The sequence below is a fragment of the Cebidichthys violaceus genome, unplaced genomic scaffold (genome assembly GCF_023349555.1).
Source record: "Cebidichthys violaceus isolate CVI_PGR_0920_01 unplaced genomic scaffold, fCebVio1.0.p SCAF_88, whole genome shotgun sequence".
NCBI classification, from domain to species: domain Eukaryota; kingdom Metazoa; phylum Chordata; class Actinopteri; order Perciformes; family Stichaeidae; genus Cebidichthys; species Cebidichthys violaceus.
In genome coordinates this window covers 433,654-451,762 of record NW_027176973.1, presented here as the reverse complement: position 1 = coordinate 451,762, position 18,109 = coordinate 433,654, and the positions used below count along the sequence as shown (strand labels likewise).

Below are 18,109 nucleotides of genomic sequence, written 5' to 3'. Positions count from 1 at the left end.
CAGTAGATGTTAGTAGAAGTGAGGCTTTGATGGAGCAACAAGTCTTCTGACCGTAGAGTGTAGACAGGGGGGGAGAGGGGGGGGGGTGGTTGGAGTCATTCAATCACACAACACAGACACACCTGACAGAGATCTGCACTCTACTGAGTGCACCTTTCAGTTATCTGGTTGTTCTGTTATCACATATTCAGCATTTACACAGAAACAAAGTCCACTGAACTGACTGATATCAGGGGTCAAAGGTCACCGTAGACAGACGAACTGATTCTGCTGAAACTGCAGAAAGACGAGAGACAAATGAGATCTCTGAGAGAGGAACAAGGACGTGACAGATACAGGAAGAAAGATTTCACAACTGACTGGAAAGAAAGACTAAAGGAGTTCGAACTGAGTAACTGAGGGTTAAACAAAGTGAGTTGAGGTTTAACTACCAGAAGCAAATTGTGTTGAAGTAAAACTTGGAGGACATTGAGAACATCTGGACGCCGAGCCTGCTGTCGTGGAGAAACACTGAAGGTAAAAGCTGGAAGTTCAAGTTAATTCTGTTACTGGTAACGTTGAACATGTCCTCAGTTGTACTGTGAAGAGCTGACATGTTACGCAGATGAATCACAGTCTCACAGTAAAGTGACATGACGACATTATGGTTGGTCGTGAATTAAGTACGTACAGTTAGGCATAGGCAACAAAACCTCTTAAGTTAAGAAAACCATCACAAAGGTTCAGGGTTAGAAAACTAAACCACAAGACTTTGGGATGTGTGGTGTGGAACATGGCTCTTGTGGTTGAAGACCGTTGCATAGTCACGTGTATGCATTTCATTTGTGTTTCCACCACAAGAAAGGTGCCAAATGGACTTTCCATTAGTACTGTTTTCACCCTGAACGATGAACCTGCCACGATGCTGGGCTGAGAGATGTCTGATTGTGTTGAATAGAGTTTGTATCTGATGAATAAACAATTAACTGATAACCGTTAAAATAAAAAATAAGTGCCGAAAGTGTCCACGACAATGCACGCAATGTTGTGGCTAATAGGCAATAGTTGCCTGTTCTGCACGTCCACTGCAATGGGCGGTAAATGATGAATGGAACCTGTTTGTGCACCGTTGCAGCCGGGTAATTGTTCGGCAGTCAGCCTCGGCACCCTGCATGCAAGGGTTTGAAAACACGTTTCTAAACGGCAGCTGGCGATATGAACCCATATTAAGACATCGGACGGTCGGGAGAAGCCACGAGGAATGACATCATGGACTTAACGTAACAGGGTCGCCTGTACGTACTGATGGTTTGGGTTTTCTGAAGGAAAGATCTTGACCTCTTTTGTTGTATAAGTGTCTGTTTTGATGTCTGAGTTATTTTCTTTTTGTATCAGTTCATCAGGTCTTCAGTTGATCAGGTCCTCAGAGCATAATGGCCGTCAGCTCACCGAGAGACAAGTAAGTCAAAAAATAACTTCCCCTGTTAAGTTCATTAGGAAATAATAATTACTGCAGGATGATTCAGATGTTCACACAGTTTCCAGTTAACTTAAAATCTAAACAAGAGTTATTAATGTTAGTTGGGGAGGAAGTAGCTCAGTACGTAAGGGATTTGGCTTGGAAACTGGAAGGTAGCAGGTATATATGTCCCAGACGGACCAGGTACGGAGTGTGGACCGGTAGCTGGAGAGGTCACACTTCACCTCCTGGACTCTGCCGAGATGTCCTTGAGCAAGGACTTCAAAACCCATCAGTCTGACATCTATCCACATTTGATGTTACAGTTTGTGCTTATGTAGAAAAATAACAGAATACAAATATAGCCTTTATGTTATGATCAAATAGTATAGTGGACCCAAACGAACCCTCTGCCTCTGCAAGCCATCACCTTCAGTGGAGTGTGATCCAGGTGGTCTACCTCTGCCAGCCATCACCTTCAGTGGAGTGTGATCCAGGTGGTCTACCTCTGCAAGCCATCACCTTCAGTGGAGTGTGATCCAGGTGGTCTACCTCTGCCAGTCATCACCTTCAGTGGAGTGTGATCCAGGTGGTCTACCTCTTCCAGCCATCACCTTCAGTGGAGTGTGATCCAGGTGGTCTACCTCTTCCAGCCATCACCTTCAGTAGAGTGTGATCCAGGTGGTCTACCTCTTCCAGCCATCACCTTCAGTAGAGTGTGATCCAGGTGGTCTACCTCTTCCAGCCATCACCTTCAGTAGAGTGTGATCCAGGTGGTCTACCACTATTAGCCATCACCTTCAGTGGAGTGTGATCCAGGTGGTCCACCTCTTCCAGCCATCACCTTCAGTGGAGTGTGATCCAGGTGATCTACCTCTGCCAGCCATCACCTTCAGTGGAGTGTGATCCAGGTGGTCCACCTTTTCCAGCCATCACCTTCAGTGGAGTGTGATCCAGGTGGTCTACCTCTGCCAGTCATCACCTTCAGTGAAGTGTGATCCAGGTGGTCTACCTCTGCCAGTCATCACCTTCAGTGGAGTGTGATCAGGTGGTCTACCTCTACCAGTCATTACCTTCAGTGGAGTGTGATCCAGGTGGTCCACCTCTTCCAGCTATCACCTTCAGTGGAGTGTGATCAGGTGGTCTACCTCTTCCAGTCATCACCTTCAGTGGAGTGTGATCCAGGTGGTCTACCTCTTCCAGCCATCACCTTCAGTAGAGTGTGATCCAGGTGGTCTACCTCTTCCAGCCATCACCTTCAGTAGAGTGTGATCCAGGTGGTCTACCTCTTCCAGCCATCACCTTCAGTAGAGTGTGATCCAGGTGGTCTACCACTATTAGCCATCACCTTCAGTGGAGTGTGATCCAGGTGGTCCACCTCTTCCAGCCATCACCTTCAGTGGAGTGTGATCCAGGTGGTCCACCTCTTCCAGCCATCACCTTCAGTAGAGTGTGATCCAGGTGGTCTACCTCTTCCAGCCATCACCTTCAGTGGAGTGTGATCCAGGTGGTCTACCTCTGCCAGCCATCACCTTCAGTGAAGTGTGATCCAGGTGGTCTACCTCTGCCAGCCATCACCTTCAGTGGAGTGTGATCCAGGTGGTCTACCTCTGCCAGCCATCACCTTCAGTGGAGTGTGATCCAGGTGGTCCACCTCTTCCAACCATCACCTTCAGTGGAGTAGGTGATGGCTGGCAGTGATTTAAAACTGAAAATCATCATAACTGTTTGGGTTAAGGTTCCCAAAGTACAGTAAAAACACACCACAGTCTGTTGCTCACAGTGGTTTTGTGTCAGTTTCACAATAAATTATTTTATTTTGAAAACATCTTCCTGCAGGTATTTTGGCGTGTGGCTTATCTTCTTCATGCTCGGTTTGGGGACGTTGCTGCCCTGGAACTTCTTCATGACTGCTACCGTGGTATGACATCACTTCCTGTCTGTTATCCATCACACACCTCATCTTCTGCTAATGAACCAGCTTTTATTTTGAAGGATGGAGAATTTAAACATTGTTCACATATTGAGTGAAATGAATATAAAGTGAAGTGAATTAAACAGTTGCTGTAAATATCTATTGTATTCTACCATATTATAGTATGTTAGGATAGTTAGAAGCATCCTCTGCATATCTTTACTGAAGTGTAGTAAACATGGAATCTCATGTTCACTCTCAATTCACCAGTGAATGTATACCAAGTGTGTATCAAAGCAAAGTATAACTTGTTGATATGTTCAGTAGTGTTTGCCTCCTTCTGATGGCTCATTGTTAGACAGCAGTCTAATCTAACTGTACAAATATGTATCTTTTAATTGTTAAAATCGGACTAATGTGCAACATTTCCTCCTATTTTAGTCACGTTTGCAGTTTAAGTGTAGTTTAAAAATGAAGCTATACATGTGTGTTTATAAATGTTAATGTGTCAGGTAGGAACCAATGGGGTTGGAGCTGAGAGCCACAGTACTGAGACACATGTTGGTTTGAGTCTGCATTATATATTAACAGAATCTGTGTTTTCAGTACTTCACCAACCGTCTGAAGGACTCCTCATTGGTCGATTCTTCAGCCAATCAGACGGAGGCATCAAGTGACCATCGCAGCCTTCTGGAGGCCAAATTCAACAACGTGATGACGCTGTGCGCCATGCTGCCGCTGCTCTTCTGCACCTGCCTCAACTCCTTCCTGCACACACTGTGAGGACTACAACATATCAATACTAATGAAGAAGAGTCCGACTGGACCCTGTGTCATCATTGTTCTATTATTATTGCTACCACTACTCTCATATGACTAATTTCTGTCTTATGCATTTCCTGTGTTGTAGCTTTGTTATGTTCTTCATTCTGTTCACATGACATCTATTGATCCATCCTCTGCTGATCTCTGAGGTTTCTTCCTTTTTCCCCTGAAAGGTTTTTGTGAGGGATGTGAGGGTCAAAGGTCAGAGGATGTCGTATGTATACAGATTGTTGAACCCTCGAAGGAAAATGTGTGATTTTTGATACTGGGCAAGACAAAGAGAGTTAATTTATACAGCACATTGAAGCAAACAAGGTGATTTCTGGGACTATGTTCCAGATATAGGATGCATACAAAATGAACACTACATATCTATGTTGAGGTCTGGATGGTTCATAACACAACAAAAAGTTCACTGTTAATAAGTGTTCAGTGCATGTCATCATTAACACATTTATACATCATAACCTTAATATAACTTAATATAACATAATATAACATAGTATAACATAGTATAACATAGTATAACATAATATAACATAATATAACATAATATAACATAATATAACTTAATATAACATAATATAACATAGTATAACATAGTATAACATAATATAACTTAATATAACATAATATAACATAATATAACATAGTATAACATAATATAACTTAATATAACATAATATAACATAGTATAACATAATATAACATAGTATAACATAATATGACATAATATAACATAGTATAACATAGTATAACATAATATAACATAATATAACATAGTATAACATAATATAACATAATATAACATAGTATAACATAATATAACATAATATAACATAGTATAACATAGTATAACATAATATAACATAATATAACATAATATAACATAGTATAACATAATATAACATAATATAACATAGTATAACATAATATAACATAATGTAACATAGTGTAACATAGTATAACATAATATAACATAATATAACATAATATAACATAATATAACATAGTATAACATAGTATAACATAATATAACATAGTATAGCATAATATAACATAATATAACATAGTATAACATAGTATAACATAGTATAACATAATATAACATAATATAACATAGTATAACATAATATAACATAATATAACATAGTATAACATAATATAACATAATATAACATAGTATAACATAGTATAACATAATATAACATAGTATAACATAGTATAACATAATATAACATAGTATAACATAATATAACATAGTATAACATAGTATAACATAATATAACATAATATAACATAGTATAACATAATATAACATAATATAACATAGTATAACATAGTATAGCATAGTATAGCATAGTATAACATAATATAACATAGTATAACATAATATAGCATAGTATAGCATAGTATAACATAATATAACATAGTATAGCATAGTATAACATAATATAACATAATATAACATAGTATAACATAATATAACATAGTATAGCATAGTATAACATAGTATAACATAATATAACATAGTATAGCATAGTATAGCATAGTATAACATAATATAACATAATATAACATAGTATAACATAGTATAACATAATATAACATAATATAACATAGTATAACATAGTATAACATAATATAACATAGTATAACATAATATAACATAATATACATAGTATAACATAGTATGTTTCATTTGTCAGCTCTTCAGTTTCTCAGCTGCTTTTCTTCTTTAAGTAACTCCCTGAGCTCTCAGATGATTCCTTGAGCTTCTTCTCCCTGTGTCAGTATTCCTCAGCGTCTGCGCGTGATGGGCAGTCTGCTCGTCATCATGTTCGTCTTCATCGCCACCGCCGTCCTCGTCAAAGTTCCTCTGGAGCCGCTGCCCTTCTTCTCCGTTACCATGGTGAAGATCGTCATCATCAACTGTGAGTTGTTTTGTCAGTTTGTTTGTTTGTTTGTTTTTATAGTTTTATACTTTGTACTTTTGTAGTTTGTACTTATTAAGGTTCTGACCCCGAAAGGTAGAAACATGAAACTTGGAACAATAACTTCAAATGATGTGCATTTTGCTTCTCAAGAAGTATTACGGAAGTGCTACCCTGAGCCTTCCACTTAGCACTTAACGTTTTCATACTAGCTTGTTGCATTTATTGTATTCGTATTACTTATAGCACTAACTGTTTTTCTTGTTTCTGCACTGTACTTTGGCTCTGAGTTATGCTCTGCTTCATGCTCTTAGATGCTTGTTTGGAAAAGGAAATGTACTTATGACTTCTGGTGACTAGTAGTTCTTTTGATTACCAATGTTGATGCACTTATTGTAAGTCGCTTTGGATAAAAGCGTCTGCTAAATGACTGTAATGTAATGTAATGTACCCCAATCGCCACATGGTGGCGCTGTTGTTAAGGCCCAAAAAGGTGTTTTTTGTAAAGTCACGCCCCTCACACTGTAAACACAGATTGACTTGAAATTTGAGACACAAGTCCAGCTCAACCTGGTCTACAAAAAAGCCTCTTCGACCATAAGACTCTGCCGACTTCAATTTTCCACCATTTTGAATTTTCCGTATCTCTCTGTCTGTCTGTCTGTCTCTCTCTCTCTGTCTCTCTGTCTCTCTGTCTGTCTCTCTGTCTCTCTCTCTGTCTGTCAGCGTTTGGGGCGGTGCTTCAGGGAAGTCTGTTCGGGATGGCCGGGTTGTTGCCGGCTTCGTACACGACTCCGATCATGAGCGGTCAGGGACTCGCTGGAACCTTTGCTGCCTTTGCCATGATCTGTGCCATTGCAAGTATGATCAATAACTCGTTACTAACGCCTTGATAACGTGTTTATAACAAATCAATAACTTATAATAACCTGTCAGTAACTCATCCATAACATCTGATTCAGTTTCATCAGAGAAATTAAAAACAAATATATCTTTATTGATGATGTAAAAATGATTTACTGTAGAATTCAGTCAGTAAATACTCCTCTCCTCCTGGTCCATCTCCTCCTCTCCTTCTCCTCTCCTTCTTCTCCTCCTCTCCTCCTCTCCTCCTGGTCCATCTCCTCCTCTCCTTCTCTCCTTGTTATCCTCTCCTCCTCCTCTCCTGGTCCATCTCCTTTTCCTCCTCCTCCACCCCTCCTTCTTCTCCTCCTGTAGGTGGCTCAGAGCTTCAAAATGCAGCGTTTGGTTATTTCATCACAGCCTGTTTTGTTATTTTTCTGTCCGTTCTCTCTTACATCCTGCTGCCTAAACTGGTAAATAACACACACACACACACACACACACACACACACACACACACACACACACACACACACACACACACACACACACCTGAGCCCTAAATATAAACCTGTACATACATATAATACATAAGTTCAGAGTGAAAGTGGATCTTGTATTTTGTGTATCAGCTGTTTTTGTTGACTTACAGACTGAGTCTGATTGTATTATCAATCAGACTTTGGTTCCTTCACAATGTTTCATACTGTGGTGTGTTTGTGTTTTCAGAAGTTTTTCCAGTTTTATCAGGAGAGAAACAGAAACCAGAGACCAGACAAGGAGAACTCTGTAAACCTGATGAACAGAGGTACGAAGTAAACCTGTTGAAACTGTAACGCGGTTCTCAATGTTTACTATTAGCTTAGCTTAGCTTTGTTTGGCTAGCTCATGTTGTTTCTGTACTGTGATACCTTCTTCTTCTTCTTCTTCTTCTTCTTCTTCTTCGAGTGAAGGTGAAGCAGCTGACCTGGACATAAAACAGAACGTATCAATGATAAACATCTTTAAGAAGGTCAGCGACACAAGAATCCCAAAGAAATCATTGATCGAATCACCAAATCACATTTGTGATGAAGTTAATCGATCGGCTTTAGCTCACTATTGATGATCTGCGTTGATGAAAAGAACCAGAAGACTATCGATAATCAATCCTAGACCCTCTGAAGAGGTTTTAATGTTTAGGTGTAACAGGACATACGTTTCCCTTTATATAATGTTGTTTTCACTCATTTAAGTGATTAAATATGTGTGTCTATGTGTCTCTTTGTGACTGTTCAGATCTGGCTGCTGGCTCTGTTGGTCTGTTTCACCTTCACCGTCACCATCGGAACGTTTCCCGCAATCACTGCCGACACCAAATCCACCCTCGCTGACGGAGGCTCCTGGGGTAAGTCGACGCGTCAGAAAAGGTTTCTTCTTCTGTGGTGGTCTCATGGTTTCAACCATCTCCATATAAAGAGCTCATTTAAAAGAGGGGCCCGGTTCTGAGTCCCCAGCTGGACGGCCCTTCTGTGTGGACTTAGCGTGTCTTTCACGTGTCAGCGTGGGTTCTCTCCGGGTACTCTGGCTTCCTCCCACAGTCCAAACACATGCAGCTCAGGTTACTTGTTTGTTTGTGGTGATAGTCTGGCAAACATATATTTGGCTCTGGCGACCCTGATCAGGATCAGCGGTTAAAGATAAGGAAAGGATGCATCATATAAAGAAGATGAGTGAAGGAAGTGAACAAAGCACTACAATACATTGGAGTTGAACTGCATGGAGAGTGCAGATGGCTTCTATGTTTGTAAATGAATTTACTGAAAGGTATTTTTAATTAAAGTGTAAGTATTGAAATTAATGTGAAATATAATTCTTGTTTAAATTAAGTCTGTAGCTGACACATGAACTCCAGGATATCGACTGACTGTTTGACTCTTTTTGTTTTCTTTAACAGAGCAGTTCTTCATCCCAGTCAGCTGTTTCCTGCTCTTCAACCTGTGTGACTGGGCAGGGCGGAGCTTAACGGCAGTCTGTATGTGGGTGAGTGTCACATCGAGCGTTAAATGTCCTCTGTCTCCACCCAGTTCATACTGTCTGTCCTCTGTCTCCACCCGGTTCATGCAGTCTGTCCTCTGTCTCCACCCGGTTCATGCAGTCTGTCCTCTGTCTCCACCCGGTTCATACTGTCTGTCCTCTGTCTCCACCCAGTTCATACAGTCTGTCCTCTGTCTCCACCCGGTTCATACTGTCTGTCCTCTGTCTCAGTTCATTCACTTGTGATCGTGTGTTATCTCGTCTTAGTCCCTCTCTTTGTCTTGTTTAATATTATGTATAGATGTATTGATAAATTGTTGAATTTATGAATCCCTGTTTCCAGCCAAGGAAGGACAGCATGGTACTTCCTGTGTCCATCTTGTGTCGTCTCATCTTCGTCCCTCTTTTCATGCTGTGTAACGTTCAGCCTCGTCTTCACCTTCCCATCTTCTTCCATCACGACGGCTGGTTCATCTTCTTCATGGTCCTCTTCGCCTTCAGTAATGGATACCTGGCCAGCCTCTGCATGTGCTTTGGTCCAAAGTAAGAAACAATGGTTACAGTGATGTAACCCTAGTTCTACACGCACAAAATACTGCTGTATTCTTGTACATGTAAATTTCATTTTATACATTTCATACAAAAAAATCTATTCAGAATTACTGTAGTTATAAAAAACAATTTGACATTTAGTAATGAGTGTGAATAAGTAATACGTTCTACTTGTTGTTTCAGGAATGTTCTTCCTCATGAAGCAGAAACAGCCGGGGCCATCATGGCTTTCTTTCTGTCGCTGGGTCTGGCTTTAGGGGCCGCTCTGTCCTTTCTCTTAAGAGCACTGGTTTAACTGGAAAACTACATGTTTATACTGGATTAACATGAAGACCAACTGCTTAACTGGTTCAACTGGCAAACTACTGGCTTACAATTGCATTAACTCAGAGACAAAACACCCTGTTTTTAAGGGTCATTAAAACATTCATGTTGAAGTTCAAGTTTCCATCTTGTTACGAGTTACACTGACTGTCAAAGTGTTAGATGTTCCAGCACCGCAGACCTTTTCAAGATGAACCTGAATCTTTGAGAGAACAAGTTCAAAGTTTCTGGTTTCATGCAGCTCAACAGACCAAAGTTAACACCCTGATGTTGGTGCTACAGGAACATGAACTTCTACAATAAAGTTGATCTCTGTCTGACATGATGAGGCCTGTGATGGGACAAAGTGATGGGAAGAGAATGTAGACGTCTCTCTCTCTCTGTATATATACGTATATATATACGTATATATATATATATATATATACACGTATATATATATATATGTATATATATATATATATATATATACGTCTCTCTCTCTGTATATATACGTATATATATACGTATATATATATATACGTATATATATATATATGTGTATATATACGTGTATATATATGTATATATATATATATTTATATATATATATATGTGTATATATACATATGGTGATTAGACTCAGGAGGATTCAATCAGGGGCGGGGCAAACTGTCACAAAGTAGGGAAAACATACAAAGGCAGGAAGTGAAGTGAACACAGGACACAAGAGGCAGTGAATTTCAAAATAAAACAGGAAACCAACTAAACAAAACCCAAGATCGTGACAATAACCCTGTTGTGTTTTATATCCAGAATGTATAACTACAACCGATGTCTTATGCATTGGTCTCTGATCGTTCAAGACCACAACTTTGAAATCAGATCTAAAAGAGGGTTCTGAGTATGTTCAGGTGCTGTGTAGTTTCAAGATGTTTCAGCTTATATGGCTGTTGGTGGTACGTGTCAGGCTGGGGCAGGTTTCCTGTGTATGTGCCTTCTCCCATCCTTTCTTTGTGTGGGTGGGGCCCAGCATAAAAGGAGGAGGCCTGAGGAGTTCAGTTTAACATTTGTACACACACATAGTTAACGTTATCTAGACACATTAGGTGTATTGGTCGGTGCCCCCTCTGTATTTGTTTTATCATGTAAAGCCTTTTTGTTTTCTGAGGTAGTTAGCCCGGCCTGGTTTTGTTATATTCATTTGTATTTGTTTGGCACGACCACATTTGTCCCATCCACTCCCATTGATTGAGAACCTTTTGTTTGAATATTAAAATAAATGTTAAATTGTTACCTTTTTACATTCTTTGGTTGTCGTGTGTTCGTCTCAACTTTAGCCCCCCAAGACAAAATCTCGGTCATTTCATAACATGATGAGTTAATTTGTCACGTGTTCATTTGTCACGTGTTTATTTCGTCACGTGTTCATTTGTCACATGTTTATTTCATCACATGTTTATTTCGTCACGTGTTCAAAGAGGGAGATCCGGCCAAAGAGGAGGACCCGGCCAAAGAGGAGGGAGACCCGGCCAAAGAGGAGGACCCGGCCAAAGAGGAGGGAGACCCGGCCAAAGAGGAGGACCCGGCCAAAGAGGAGGGAGACCCGGCCAAAGAGGAGGACATGGCCAAAGATGAGGACTCGGCCAAAGAGGAGGGAGACCCGGCCAAGGAGGAGGATTTCTGATTTTATTCATCATGTGTTCATTCATCATGTGTTCATTTCTGTTTTTATTCATCATGTGTTCATTCAACATGTGTTTATTCATCATGTGTTCATTCATCATGCGTTCATTCATGTGTTCATAGTAGTCACGTGCTGTGCTCCCTGTTTTATATCAGTAACCTGCTCAGTTAATCTCTTATACCGTTTTGCTGACAGCTGATGTTTTAACTTTGTTGCAGTTTAACTGCTGACTTCTTGTGGTTCTGAGGCTGTGATGAGCTGCTGGGTTCCAGTTGTTTAGTCACTTTGTTTTGTTCTGTTACTTATTACTTTGTTTCTGCCCTGCGTGCGTTATTGAGTCTTATAAATAAAACTCTTCTTGCATTTCGCAGAGTCGGGTCCAACAACCACAGACACATTCAAAGTTAAAACAGGTTTTATTAAAGATAGTGTTATTTCAGTGTATTCTCAGTAAAACAGCGCCTCTCGGACTGGCTGCCAGAACAAACAGACCCGGTCCACGTATCCCTCCTCGGTCCGCTTCCAGTCTTCGGTCTCGAGCAGAGCCGAGCTGATGGAGTGTCGGGCCGCCGCTGTTTCCACGCTGAGCTGGACTCTGATCCTCGGGGGCGCCGCCTACATGCTGCACCAGACGCGGAGCCACACGCAGTACGGCCGCTACTTGCCGGCGGAGGGTCGCTGCTGTCCGGCCCGACTGGGCTGGTTCCTGCAGGAGGTCCCGGCGTTCCTGCTGCCGCTACTGCTGCTGCTCACCGAGGAGCCGGGGAGGACCGGAGACCGGACAGGGAGGACGCTGCTGCTCTGCACCTTCATGCTGCACTACTTCCACAGGTTACATGAGTTTCTCTGTTTCACTTTTCTGTCTGATGCTTCTGGATTATCACAAACATTCAACATTAAGACTTAAAAGAACACTTCATCCTTCAGTTTATCACAAACATTCAACATTAAGACTTAAAACAACACTTCATCCTTCAGTTTATCACAAACATTCAACATTAACACATAAAAGAACACTTCATACTTCAGTTTATCGCAAACATTCAACATTAAGACATAAAAGAACATAATAATAATAATAATAAATGTGAGCATGGACTTTATCTGTGGTTATTAAACACTTGTTTCAGCTCTATTCTCTCTGTTAACATCATTGTTGGTCATGAATTCATGTGTTAGTATTCTAATCATGTTAAGCTCTTAAGTTTATTTTCTGTCTTCATTTCAGATGTGAGTGGGTACGTTTGCTCAAAAGAGTTGTTCTTTGTCTCGTAGTGACGCTTCACATTACTGCTTTTAATAATCGTCACGATCTCTGAACATATGAGACACACTGGATTAAACTGAACACATGAGACACACTGGATTAAACTGAACACATGAGACACACTGGATTAAATTGAACACATGAGACACACTGGATTAAACTGAACACATGAGACACACTGGATTAAACTGAACACATGAGACACACTGGATTAAACTGAACACATGAGACACACTGGATTAAACTGCCCATGTGGGAATAATTAACAGAAATCTATTCTTGGTTAAAGACTCTCTAGTCTCTCTGAACACTTTTCTCTTTTTGGTGAACGTCATGTGAAATACAGGGTTGTACACATTTAATAATATAAGACAGGGTTATGCACATTTAATAATATAAGACAGGGTTATACACATTTAATAATATAATACAGGGTTATACACATTTAATAATATAAGACAGGGTTATGCACATTTAATAATATAAGACAGGGTTATGCACATTTAATAATATAAGACAGGGTTATGCACATTTAATAATATAAGACAGGGTTATGCACATTTAATAATATAAGACAGGGTTATACACATTTAATAATATAATACAGGGTTATACACATTTAATAATATAAGACAGGGTTATGCACATTTAATAATATAAGACAGGGTTATGCACATTTAATAATATAAGACAGGGTTATACACATTTAATAATATAATACAGGGTTATGCACATTTAATAATATAATACAGGGTTATACACATTTAATAATATAATACAGGGTTATGCACATTTAATAATTATAAAACAGGGTTATGCACATTTAATAATATAAGACAGGGTTATACACATTTAATAATATAAGACAGGGTTATGCACATTTAATAATATAAGACAGGGTTATACACATTTAATAATATAATACAGGGTTATGCACATTTAATAATTATAAAACAGGGTTATGCACATTTAATAATATAAGACAGGGTTATACACATTTAATAATATAAGACAGGGTTATGCACATTTAATAATATAAGACAGGGTTATGCACATTTAATAATTATAAAACAGGGTTATACACATTTAATAATATAAGACAGGGTTATGCACATTTAATAATATAAGTCAGGGTTATGCACATTTAATAATATAAGACAGGGTTATGCACATTTAATAATTATAAAACAGGGTTATGCACATTTAATAATATAAGACAGGGTTATGCACATTTAATAATTATAAAACAGGGTTATGCACATTTAATAATATAAGACAGGGTTATGCACATTTAATAATTATAAGACACATTTTTCCTGTCACGTCTCTCTGCTGATGACATTTTGCAATGTGATTTTGTAACAAATCCTGAGCATCACTGGTTTCATACTTTTTCATTACAGGAAACGAGTAATGTCTGTTTTTAAATGGCATAGAAAGTGTTTTATTTTGAAAGTGGTGTCCAAAGCTTACATGTTGAGGGAAAACAACCACATTAAGGTGAAAAGTTCTAAAAACAAAGAGGATGTGACTGTTCTGCAGGAGTTTTATCTACGCCTTCCTGACCAGAGGACGTCCCGTCCCACTGCCCATCGTCCTCGCCGCCGCCATCTTCTGCTCGCTCAACGGCTTCCTGCAGGGACACCACCTGCTGCACTGCGCCCAGTTTGAGCACACCTGGCTGAGGGACGCTCGCCTCGCTGCAGGTGGGTCACTACAACATCCAGCTTGGCTCTAAATACTACAATACCCATGAGCCTTTAGCAGCCGTTGTCATGGAGAAGAAGCCAGAATGTGAAACTCAAACTGCCAAAGTTAAAGATGAAACCATCGTATAAGCTCTGCGATTGGATGTTTGCAGGTAAAATGCACCCTGGGAGTCGTGGTTGAACCTTCTATAAAGGTGCAGTGACTAGATCTTTACAGAGATGATAGTTGTCGATTAGAACCTTAAACTCATTACTCCTCTAGATCTTTACAGAGATGATAGTAGTTGATTAGAACCTTAAACTCCATATGTGAGCAGCTCTTCCTCCTCTCTGTGACCTCTGTTCTGGTTCCACCTCCTGACTGGAGACTCATGGGAAATGATCAGTATTTTAATGACTCCCAGATTCAATGGAGCGTTTTTGTAACTCCATGTGTGGACCAGATGACTGTAAGAGAGTCTGTGCATTGAAGACCTGCAAAGAAATCTCAAAACAAAAGACAACAGAAAAAAAAGTGTGCAAGAAAACTGGGATACATTGAAACAACAGTGTATCAGGGCCGTTGTAGATAAAAAGTAATAGATGCAAAGCTGGGGGAGGGGTAATATTCAGAAAGAAAACTCTTTAACTGTTAACATGAAACCACATCGTTTTCACTTTATTAGTTTATTAGTTCATCGTATCCTCATACAACCGTTCGTATGAGAGTTTCCTACTAAAGTCCAGCAACACGGGTCAATTTGAATGAATAGCCTTTTCAAAATAGACTTCTTCACAGGAAACTCGGTTTAGCCAACAAAAAGATGTAGTGCGGTTCAGATAAAGATGGTGGTTTGTTGGAACCAACACGTCGTTTAAAGGAGCAGCTGGGTTTTATTCTTATCACTCTTTTGTATTTGATCATTGTGAAGGTTTTCTTCTCTTCGGGGTCGGAATGATCGTCAACATCCACAGTGACCACATCCTGCGAGGCCTGAGAAGACCTGGAGAGACCGTCTACAGGATCCCCTACGGTACCACAGATCCTGATCCACACTGGATCCTGATTCACTTTAGAACCTGATTCACTTTAGATCCTGATTCACTTTAGAACCTGATCCTCATTAGATCCTGATTCACTTTAGATCCTGATTCACTTTAGAACCTGATCCTCATTAGATCCTGATTCACTTTAGATCCTGATTCACTTTAGAACCAGATTGACACCAGATCCTGATTCACTTAAGATCCTGATTCGTCCTTTATTTCTCCCTTTAGGGGGGATGTTTGAGTTTGTGTCTGGAGCCAACTTCTTCGGTGAGATCCTGGAGTGGTGTGGCTTCGCTTTAGCCTCATGGTCTTTACCCGCCACCGCCTTTGCTTTCTTCACCGTGTGCTCCATTGGGCCCAGAGCCTACCAGCACCACAGGTACGTTAGCAACTGGGTCGTTTCACGGTCTGAGTCCCCCCCACCCTCCCTGAAACATAAAATGTCCCGTCACAACCTCCATCTTGTCCCCCTTTAAAGGATATTAGCAGCTAGACAATAACAGAATCACAGAGTTATAACATTACTCTGAAGGAGTTTGTTGAAGAATAAGCTATGTGACCTCATATAATTTGTTATTTTGACATGATGAGAGGACCACATGTGTTTTTGTATTGGTTCAGTCGACGGGATTTGATTGGTGGAATGTGGTGTGAGGTGTTGGAACTAAGGTGTAAAAGTCAGACGTTAGAACTCTGACACTTTGGATCTGTTGTGAACTATGACTAAACGGTCCAAGAACTGCCTCTCTCCTCTTCATTCTGCCTCAACAAGTTCAGGTCTGTGAGACTAGAACATCCGCTAACGTTAGCTCGCCAGCTAAAAAAACCCAGAATCACAGTACACTGGTCTAGTTTTCTAGAAACAGATGAATTATCAGGTTCTTTTGAGTTCAGTTATTCGTCACAGCTGAAACAAAAAGGTGAACTTGTTTATTTTGAAAGTCATCTCTTTAAAATTCTGAGTCTGTGTCTGAGTGTTGTTGTCTAATATCATCAGTGGGAGGGATCAGGTCTAACAGGATTGTTGGTCTTGCAGAGACTACCAGCAGAGGTTTGAGGACTACCCTCGCACCAGAAGAGCTGTCATTCCTTTCATACTGTGACCGTGGACGACATCTGAGCTCCTGTTTCGATCTGCAGCTTCTGGAGAACAAGAGAATAAAAAACCCACTCGCAGACGATGATGAGTTGTTCACCTCAAACAACACAAACGTGACGAGCACATTACTGCAACAATGTAACCTTCGTTTACTTTTGGTACTTTATGTTCATTTTGATGCTGATACTTTTGTACTTCAGTCACATTTAGAATGCAGGACTTGTACTTGTTAGTACTTTTAAGGGCTTTAAACTGGAGACAATTCTCAAAAATCTTCTTCAAAACCATTTTTTGGGTTTAAATTGAATTTTGTTACAACAAACCAGACTCCTTTATGTGAAAACCTGGTTCAGGGTTCTGATTCCTGACTCACTGTGGTGTTTCCCTACGTGTGAGTGTGTGTCGTACCGATGGCTGTTTGAACTTTACTGGTTTGTTTTTTAAAATAAATAAAATGAAAATGAAGTTCACAATATCACAATGATCAAAGACATTAATAACCAAAGGATGATAAGTTAGAGAACACTTCAACAATAAAATGATTGTTTTACGTCATTTAAACCGTCTCGTCTGTGTTTTATAGATGTTGTCCGAAATGATTAAAAGAAAGGAAACACAGATATGCAAATTAGTGTCAGTAAAGCAGGTCAAGTGTATTATTTGGAGAAGAAAATCAACCAAATGTGGCAAAAGGAAAAGAACGGTATGAAGCTCAGGATGGGAAAGACTTAGAGAGGGTTGGAACATTTACATTTCTGGGAGTTCTTTCTGTCTCACGGTTAACATGGACAGACCATATCAGGAGAATAGAGGAAAAATACAAAAGAGAGTAATACATGTGATGAGATCTGTGTCTGGTGACAGCAGCGTACGGAGCAGCAAACACATCTGTTGTTGGTAAAGTGATGTGGTTCAGGCATTATGAGTAGAGGAGCATTGAAAACATCCTGCTGATGGTAAAATATACTGGGCTAGTTTACAGGGCCACGATGATTCTCACCCTGCAAAAGCAACACCAGCTAAAGCAACAGGACTCAGCTGAAGAACATCCCATAATATAGTTGACACAGTGGAGGTGCTGGCAGTGCTGGTTGACCTACGATGGGTGGAGAACACTAGACAGTGAAGAGGTGTTGAGATGTGTGAAGTCCTTCAGTCAGCTACAAGAACATGTAATCAGGGAGGTGAGGTTGAATTCCTGTGGTCTGCATGTGTGAGTGGGAGTGAGAGGCTTTAAAGAAAGGAAAGGTCAAGAAGAGGTCAAGTTTATTATTTGGGGAAGAAATATCAACCAAGTGTAGCAAAAAAAGGTGTGACAGAGAGAAGAAAGAGAGACATTTATATCATGTTCACAAGAGAGTCAAAGTTACAAGGGTTAGGAAGTAGGAACAAGGAGAGAGGAGACAGTGTTGACAAGGTTAAGGTCGGGCCATCGTGCACTAAACTAAACACTGAAAATTATTTTTTTTAAAACAGGGTTGTTTTTTATAGG

The 18,109-nt window shown here is 39.9% G+C and overlaps 2 protein-coding genes across 5 annotated transcripts; both read left to right on the top strand.

Annotated features, from left to right (window-relative positions):
* The first annotated feature begins 275 nt into the window (after window positions 1-275).
* On the top strand, window positions 276-11,130 carry LOC137866667 (equilibrative nucleoside transporter 1-like). 4 transcript variants are annotated; one of them, XM_068702716.1, is made up of 14 exons: window positions 276-516; window positions 1,375-1,438; window positions 1,826-3,118; window positions 3,278-3,359; window positions 3,960-4,132; window positions 5,973-6,112; window positions 6,839-6,973; window positions 7,331-7,428; window positions 7,685-7,763; window positions 7,909-7,967; window positions 8,234-8,342; window positions 8,892-8,977; window positions 9,315-9,514; window positions 9,707-11,130. In XM_068702716.1, the coding sequence occupies exons 4-14, from the start codon at window positions 3,306-3,308 to the stop codon at window positions 9,816-9,818; spliced, it is 1,245 nt and encodes a 414-aa protein (XP_068558817.1). In that variant the 5' UTR covers window positions 276-516; window positions 1,375-1,438; window positions 1,826-3,118; window positions 3,278-3,305; the 3' UTR covers window positions 9,819-11,130. The 4 variants fall into 4 exon arrangements, with proteins under 4 accessions (XP_068558817.1, XP_068558818.1, XP_068558816.1 ...); XM_068702717.1 differs by having other exon boundaries at window positions 1,826-3,122; XM_068702715.1 differs by lacking the exon at window positions 1,826-3,118 and adding an exon at window positions 1,115-1,274.
* A 380-nt stretch (window positions 11,131-11,510) lies between these two features.
* On the top strand, window positions 11,511-17,172 carry srd5a2a (steroid-5-alpha-reductase, alpha polypeptide 2a). Its single transcript, XM_068702718.1, has 5 exons — window positions 11,511-12,344; window positions 14,323-14,486; window positions 15,401-15,502; window positions 15,747-15,897; window positions 16,555-17,172. The coding sequence occupies exons 1-5, from the start codon at window positions 12,067-12,069 to the stop codon at window positions 16,619-16,621; spliced, it is 762 nt and encodes a 253-aa protein (XP_068558819.1). The 5' UTR covers window positions 11,511-12,066; the 3' UTR covers window positions 16,622-17,172.
* The last annotated feature ends 937 nt before the right edge of the window (window positions 17,173-18,109 follow it).

What these genes read in the sequence shown, in the direction of transcription:
- LOC137866667 (XM_068702713.1), top strand. Translation starts at nt 1,413, where the DNA reads ATGGCCGTCAGCTCACCGAGAGACAA. An exon ending in TCTTCATGACTGCTACCGTG is followed by an intron (nt 3,360 to 3,959) that starts GTATGACATCAC and finishes CTGTGTTTTCAG; the next exon opens with TACTTCACCAACCGTCTGAA. An exon ending in TAACGGCAGTCTGTATGTGG is followed by an intron (nt 8,978 to 9,314) that starts GTGAGTGTCACA and finishes CCCTGTTTCCAG; the next exon opens with CCAAGGAAGGACAGCATGGT.
- srd5a2a (XM_068702718.1), top strand. Translation starts at nt 12,067, where the DNA reads ATGGAGTGTCGGGCCGCCGCTGTTTCCACGCTGAGCTGGACTCTGATC. An exon ending in ATGCTGCACTACTTCCACAG is followed by an intron (nt 12,345 to 14,322) that starts GTTACATGAGTT and finishes ACTGTTCTGCAG; the next exon opens with GAGTTTTATCTACGCCTTCC. An exon ending in CGTCTACAGGATCCCCTACG is followed by an intron (nt 15,503 to 15,746) that starts GTACCACAGATC and finishes TTCTCCCTTTAG; the next exon opens with GGGGGATGTTTGAGTTTGTG.